At 43.6% G+C, this 7,779-nt stretch overlaps 1 protein-coding gene across 1 annotated transcript; it reads left to right on the top strand.

The window, feature by feature from the left end:
* Positions 1–473: 473 nt before the first annotated feature.
* apmap (adipocyte plasma membrane associated protein) lies at positions 474–7,083 on the top strand. The gene is made up of 9 exons (XM_010896246.4): positions 474–756; positions 1,460–1,576; positions 2,282–2,397; positions 2,766–2,858; positions 3,687–3,806; positions 4,013–4,187; positions 4,470–4,604; positions 5,436–5,628; positions 6,015–7,083. Exons 1-9 carry the CDS (start codon positions 665–667, stop codon positions 6,222–6,224), a joined length of 1,251 nt encoding a protein of 416 aa, XP_010894548.1. The 5' UTR covers positions 474–664; the 3' UTR covers positions 6,225–7,083.
* Positions 7,084–7,779: the final 696 nt, after the last annotated feature.

Raw genomic sequence — 7,779 nt, 5'->3', positions numbered from 1 at the left:
TTTCCTACAATACATTCACTGCGGCGTATAGAATATTTTTTTCTGTATGAGTCAATATGTATTTCATATCCATTAAGTTACATTGTGGAAAAAGAGGGTGTGGAAATATTGTGTTGCTAGATGTAGCACACCGTTCCCCATGATTAGACAGGTTTGTCTTACTGTACACATTCTCCTGGACATTTCCTACACTGCTTTCTCTGTGGAATATTCAATAGTTTATGAGCTATGAGGCTATATGTATTCCATATTCTGTCATTGGCATTGTCTGAATTTTACCCTTGGAACGTGTTTTAACACCCACTTTTTATCGATATTACTCTTAAATATGATCATTTTTGAATTGTTGTCAATGTTTTGAGAGGTACATGTTCTCAAAAAATTCAGTTTTAAAGTAATTCGTTGGTCTCTTTTATTTTGAAAAATTCCAGATTTTCGTGACCCGGAAGTGTTTCTTTAATGTTGCTCACAAGACGCAGATGTGAAATGTGTGTTCACTAGCAAGTGGGAAAGCTCGTCGTTAAGTACTGTAGAAATTACTACGAACGATGCCCTGCATTTTTCTGTCTTTAAAAGAAACTAGCATATCAATCCACTCATGTAGCGAGCTGCTTACCTAAAGAATATTTCCTGGATAATACAGTCATAGACGTCTAATTTCAATATGAATGAGCCAGAGGGACTGCGTTTCAGGAGGCTGAACAGACCACAAATAATCACAGACGAATTACAGGAACCTCAATACAAGGGCACCAGGTAAGCTAGCTCGCTAGCCAGCCAGCCTCCTTTAAGTGATATATTATTGATATTAACATAAGATACTGCTTTCCATTATATTGCCTTATTGATTAATGTAAACATGCGCATTGATCGTATTTGTATCTAGGTTTGCTTTTTTATTTGCACTTCCTAGATCTTGACAGATTCTGAGGTAAACTCCCATATCTAGGTCATTCACATAGGTGGATGTACTGACAATGCAATTATTTTTTGCCATATGCATACCTGGCATTAATTAAACAGTTGTAAGTGAAGAGAGCATCAGCATTGACCAGTATTCATTGAGAAGTTGATTGTTAATTAATTGGGCCTATTCAGGTTTTGCCATAGATACATTTTTTCTGTAAATAAGGGCATGTTTGTTTGCACGCTATATCACCTACCATTGACCTGAGCTCATTGGTCTCTCTTCATGTACATTTGAAAGCATTCTGGGGTCTTTGGCTCTGTTAAATATGGGCCTGCCCATTGATTCTTGAAGAATATAACGTATAGGCCTAAGGACATTAACACAATTATTGTACTCTTGTAAACCAAAATAAGAAGTTAAATTGTTCACAAACCAAGGGAACATAAACACTCTACATTAATCTTACAGACTGTCATTATTTCTTGACCGCTGCTTGTTCCATTTGCTCAGCCTGATGCCTCTGCTGTATTAAACCCTTTTCCCCCCCAGTACCTACAGTGGAAAGGTGTTCCGTGTGACCCTGGTGACACTGGGAGGATGCCTGATCCTTCCATTGCTTGTAGTAATCTTTCTGCTTGAGTCTCCCATTCAGCCTGAGGTGCTCAGGTGAGCTCTTCAAAAACTGCCAACATTTCTGTTAACTATTCACTACTCTGAGAAAGAAATAGGTTTTCTGGAGTTTACAACCCAGTGAATGACTTGGCTGGTACTATAACACTTTAGGACTATGCAGCATGTCTTGTCAACATGTAGAGTGGTCCCAGTCAGTACAATTAATCATGTTTCCTTAGATTCAGAGGCAAAATTAGTAAACATAAACTTTATTAAACATTACTTTATTATAATAGATGACTGATTTAAAGAAAGTTTTGACAAGGGGCTCAGTCTGAATGAACATTGACAATTCTCTTTCTATGAGTTTCCATTAAGTGAGGCCAGAATCCCCACTGGCCACAATCCCATCTCTCCACAAGTCTGTAGCCGTATTTCTCCATCCTGCATTGTGTCTTAATGTTATTAGACTGGGTGATGTGCTGCCTCTACTTGCACAATGGCCTTGGGTCATAGACAAGGCAGATCTCATTTATCACCAGTGTCTGTTCCTTAGACCAAATGGCATGTCTCTCCCTCTCCTCTTTACAATTCATTGCTCAATTCTTTGTCCACTTAATAGTCCATTCTGAGGGCAGAATGATTCCCTCTGTCCTCATTCTCCCTAGCACTCAGCTTAGCGGTAAAGGCTTGTCTGGGACAAGAGTGTTGATCAGTGGTGGTTCATGTTTATGACTCTGTACATTTTTTTTTATTCAGCCTCAATGAGCCACCACTTTTGTCTGGCTGTTACGAGCCCAACTTTAAGCTGAGGGAGGCACAGCGGCTATTTGAGGACCAGCTCGTTGGCCCGGAGTCTATCGCCAACTTCGGGGGTTAGTATGGGGGCTTGAGTGTTCCAGCTGGAGCCTCTCCACATGCCAGTGTTCTACACCGGTTGGTTTCAGTGTCGGCCATTTAATGGCGATGCCCCCGGTAACAGCCAAATGGATCAAAGGTGATGGGGCACTTTGAGCGGCTCACCAATAATAGCAGTTTTATGTTTTTAGTAAACAAGCTATTGTGTGGTCTTGGTCACCGACTGGCATGTGGGAGGGCGCCTATTTTCGTACAGGAACTGACAAAACGTCAGGTGGTTGTTCTAATGGTCACCGTAGGGAATCATGTCTAAAATATTGCCATGGCAGGTTTTTTTTTTTCGGTTTGTAAATGCTGATTTTTATTGTCTGTCTTCTTCTGTTAGATGTGCTTTACACTGGTACGGCGGACGGGAAGATAGTAAAGATTGTAGGCAAAACCATCAGTGTTGTAGCCAGACTTGGGAAGCCACCCTGCGGTAAGTGTGCATCGAGTGGAGACCTGACTGGCTGTCTCATTGTGCCACTAGACTTGGTTCAGTTTCAGAAGCATGGAAGTCATTCATTTCACAATGTTGTCTCAACCCCTTGGCATAACCTGATCCAGACAGAAATTGCCCAACAGTACCTATTGCCCAATACTGGAGTTTTGATTGTAACTGATTTGTATTTGCACTTCAGGTATTTCAAGGTAGTCAAACTACCAAAGGTGCTCTTAGAAGAGAGAGAATCAAGAAGAAACAAGGACAATTATACTGGATAGTGTAAAAATTTAATCCGAGCACTTGTAGTGAATTTGAATGTAAGAGGCCTTTGTGTTGGCTTGATCATAATGAAAACACGCAGCGCGTTTTGACTTGCGTGTTTTAATTCTGATCCAGCCAACACTTAATGTTGAAAATTCCATGTCCGTTCTGGATATTACAGCAGCAGTGAAGTTGCTGCAATCAACTAACAGTTCTGTCTTTCTGTCACCTTTCCCCTCTGACACAATTGCTTGTGCAACAGAACAGCTCAATAAACAGTTTTTTTTTAACCACACCGCCCAAACCTGTTCACCCCAAAACGATGGCAATACTCCTGGGTGGAACTGTTTCCAATAAAACATATTCCCCAGTTAATACACAACAGGTAAACAACACAAAATTCAACCTGTTAGGAACAGACTGACTTGTTACTGAAACATTTGCTTACATGAATCCATGTACCTTGTTCTAAACAATTTCAATTATAGCAGCAAAGACATTTATTCGTGAGAATGACTTTGCAGATCCCCTTTGACCACTGGGTAATGTGTTCTGCTGTAGATGGAGCCCGTGAGCACGAGCCCAGTTGTGGACGGCCCCTGGGAATCAGAGTTGGTCCAAACGGCACCCTGTTTGTAGCTGATGCTTACCTTGGACTGTTTGAGGTCAACCCAGTCACAGGTCAGCAGTACAGCAGAGGGCACGCTTTTTACAAAACATTGCCATCACAGCGCTCTGTTTTTCAGATTTTGTAACCTGTAACCTGAAATTCTTCAAAACAATGCCTTTTTCCTCAACATAATCGAGAGGTTTTCTATTTCTTCAAAATAACTGTTGTATGATGCGATTCATTTGAATGATTTAACTGTTCTTGACTCGTTGTGTAGGGAAGGTGACCAACCTGGTAGCAGCCGGTCAGATGGTTGGCGGCCGGCGGCTCTCCTTCGTCAATGACCTGGACGTAACGCAGGATGGCAGGAAAGTGTACTTCACGGACTCCAGCAGCAGGTGGCAGCGGAGAGACTACCTTCACCTCATCATGGAGGCCACAGCAGATGGACGGTAACCATTTGCCCAGACCTTATGGATAGCACCTCCTGATAACAGTTTTGTCTCCCCAGACCTTATGGATAGCACCTCCTAATAACAGTTTTGTCTCCTTGTCATGTCAGTGCTAAAAATGTGTGTCAAATACAGGCTAACCTGTCCCTTAATTTGAAAAATGTGTTTAGACTTGTGGCGTGAGTACAGTTATTTTTGTTGATGTTGAGAAAGTAGCAATTTCCCAACAAAGTACCATACGTCTGACAGAAGTCCATGTCTAACCCAGTGTCTGTCTTGTAGCGTGTTGGAATATGACACAGAGACTAAGGAGGTGACTGTGTTGATGGAGAACCTTCGTTTTGCCAACGGGATCCAGCTTTTCCCTGATGAGGAGTCCGTGCTGGTGGCCGAGACAACTATGGCCAGAATACGCCGGTATGGTGGAGGCATGCCACACACTTCCTCCCTCTTTCCAACTCTTCTCTAGTCATGTTTTATCTGAGCATCTTAATTCTCAAGTTCTAATGATTCTGTATTCCCCTAGATTTCCCAAAAAATATGTTTTAGTGTCAGAGAATTGTAAAATTAAAATTGTAATCCTGTACTAAATCTCTGAACACTTGCTTGGATAAATGATGCAAGGGCAGTATTACCTCTAACAGACCCCCACTCAGCACCACGCCACCACCCTGGAAACCCCCACCACCTAGCTGTCTGTGTAGAAAGACAAATGGGGCTGTCTTACTTTCTGCTGCGTCTGTTTTGGGGGTAAGGGAAGTGAGTTAGCGAGAGGAAGCTTTCTATTATTTGTTCATTTCAGCCTGTATGGTAATTCGGACGGTTTGGAGAGGTTTTTTATTCGCCAACTGCGCATAATGGAAATCAGTAAATTGATTCCCTAAAAAATGGGCCATTATTTTAGATTTGTTTTGAAGAGTATTTTGAATTGAATCAAGTAGATTGATTCCTCTCTTCCATAACTGGTTTATAATAGTAATAAGTCAAGCATTTGACTTTATTCATGCAGATGGTTTGCTCTGAAAATAATTCCCTGCTTCTGCTGAGAGCTTTTGAAACTGGATTCCCCTTCGAACTATTGCTTGCTCAAGGCTTTTGTCACACATTTCAAGCCCCCCCTCGCCCCATAAAAACTACTGTATGTCACATGCCATAAGCATCAGGAAAGCCATTGTAACTTTAATCTGCCTGAATTCTTCCTATATCTCCTGAATTTCCCGTCAGTTGACTGTGTTTTTGTCCATCCAGGGTTCACGTGTCAGGTCTAAATAAGGGAGGGATGGACACGTTTGTTGAAAACCTGCCTGGTTTCCCGGACAACATCCGTCGTAGCTCTTCCGGGGGGTACTGGGTGGCGATGTCTGCGGTGCGGCCCAACCCTGGGTTCTCCCTGTTAGACTTTCTCTCCCAGAAGCCCTGGATCAAGAAGCTCATCTTTAAGGTAGGCCCCTGATTTGAATGTAAGTGGCACGAAGCCTTTATGGTCCATTCACAGCATGGATGTTTATTTTCATTACCCAAAAACAGGAGACATTGACATGCCCTATTAAAAGTCACTGTCATTCCTGTTGGTCAGGTTTTTTGGTGTTATGCATAATAGGGGTTGAGGAAACCTGCCAAATATGCAGGAAAAATAAATTGAAGGGAGACACGGCTCATCCCAAGCGACAGTGAGATGGGGGGGGGGGGGGTAAAATGTGTTGCCGTGTGTTGTCGATGCGGTCTGATCGTAGTGCAATGACTTACCCCTCCCCCCCGGCCTCCTGACCCCTCCCCCCCGGCCTCCTGACCCCTCCCCCCCGGCCTCCTGACCCCTCCCACCGACAGCTCTTCAGCCAGGACACGCTGATGAAGTTCGTGCCGCGCTACAGCCTGGTGCTTGAGCTTCAGGAGAGTGGCGCGTGCGCACGAAGCTTCCACGACCCCCACGGCATGGTCGCCGCCTACATCAGCGAGGCCCATGAGCACGACGGCCACCTCTACCTGGGCTCCTTCCGCTCCCCGTACCTCTGCAAGCTGGATCTCAGCAAGGTGTGAGGCTGGAGGCCGGGCGCTTTCAGCCGTGACACTAACCCTTCCGCGGTGTTGGAGTGCACCTCAACCCTGACCCCAGTGATCCGGCCCCCAAAGGATTGTTTTCCACTGAATAATGAATAATAATTGACCCGAATGGCTTAGTGCTCGATGTGCTGCATTCACACTGCTTTTTATTTTTTTGGCCAGCTTCAGGAAAACATAGTCTAGACATCAAGTACCACTGTATGAACTACTGAGGCCCATTAGGTTGAGACGTGTGTCCAATCCTTTCCTGTCTTGTCAGCCTACAATTGATCCATTAACCCTTTACGTTCTGTCGACTGGCGTGATGGTGTGTTTCAGTTGAAACACAAGGGGCTCATTTGAAAAAGTCCTCGGGATTAGACCGAAACATTTGCGCAGAAATTCCCATGTTCTAAGTTACTTTTTTTTTTTGAGGTCTGTGTTTCCTGTTCTTGAATTGAGGTGCCAATTATTTTTATTTCTGCTTTGTGTAAAGCCTTTAGTACTTAAATAACTTAGATGACTACGTTCTCCTCACACACTTAATATAATTGACAATGTTATTCTTGTACTTAATATTTTAAAGACCATTGTATCTGTTAAAACAGATGACAAGAACACTGAATCAGTATCATTTTAGGTGTGCCACTTGATTTCTGTTGTGTATTGAGATATTCTAGGGCTAGTCAAACAAACAAAATCAGATAAAGAATCATATGCATTAATTGTTTCTGCATTATGTGTATTGCATTGTCAACTGCCTCACTTAACGTAATTTTTTTGGGCTCAATGTTGAATGCTGCCGCCCTTCAGCTGGACGTATGCTGAACTTTGAATTAAAACTTGAGTAATACGAGAAATGTCTATGTTTTGTTAAGCTACTCACTGGTTTTCACATTCTGCTGGCAAAATGTATAGGCTGCTGCAGATGCGCTACGTGGTGGTTGGACAGGACAGGTGTCATGTCAAGGTACAGAAGACCTCTTCCTTCAATGGCTTAATTTGTTCTAGTGCTCTAAACTCCGGCCCCTGGCATCAACATTCCTGGCTTTGAATCTGGCCCACTTTCAGCAAAAACCCGTCTCACATTGTCCTGTCAAATAAAGCATGAAAATGCCTCAAAATCTCTTCAGAAAGAGAAAAATGCCTAAAAATATCTAGAGAAAGGCATCTACGTTAGGGCAGGTGGAAGTCTTCCATTTACTAGCGGGGCTCGTCAGATCAAGGGGCCCATTTGGATGGTGTATGGAGAACTGCTTCAAAGAGGATTTGAGCTCTGGGGAGAGTGCCGACCCCAGCAAGAGAGCTTCCTCCCTGGCCATCCGCTGCAGGAGTCCCCCCTCCTCCCATGCTGCAGTGTCAGCCTCTCTGGCTCTACAGGCTCCTCGAGAACACACTCCGCTGCCGTTGCTGCACTGGTTTCATAAGAGCCTTTGAATAATTTAGAGGCTCTATCACAGACGATTGGACAGAAGCCCATGCTTCAGGTCACCAAGTGCTGAGGAAGTATGATAACCCAGAGATTGTTAAAAAGGCCCCGTGGAGCCAGTTT

Source organism: Esox lucius, chromosome 6 (genome assembly GCF_011004845.1).
Source record: "Esox lucius isolate fEsoLuc1 chromosome 6, fEsoLuc1.pri, whole genome shotgun sequence".
Lineage (NCBI taxonomy): Eukaryota > Metazoa > Chordata > Actinopteri > Esociformes > Esocidae > Esox > Esox lucius.
Note: the sequence above shows the minus strand (reverse complement) of the source record. Positions and strands in the feature narration are given on the sequence as shown.

Coding starts and splice junctions, on each gene's coding strand:
- apmap (XM_010896246.4), top strand. CDS start 665: ATGAATGAGCCAGAGGGACTGCGTTTCAGGAGGCTGAACAGACCACAA. Junction 1,577..2,281: donor ATTCAGCCTGAGGTGCTCAG/GTGAGCTCTTCA, acceptor TTTTTTATTCAG/CCTCAATGAGCCACCACTTT. Junction 4,605..5,435: donor ACTATGGCCAGAATACGCCG/GTATGGTGGAGG, acceptor TTGTCCATCCAG/GGTTCACGTGTCAGGTCTAA.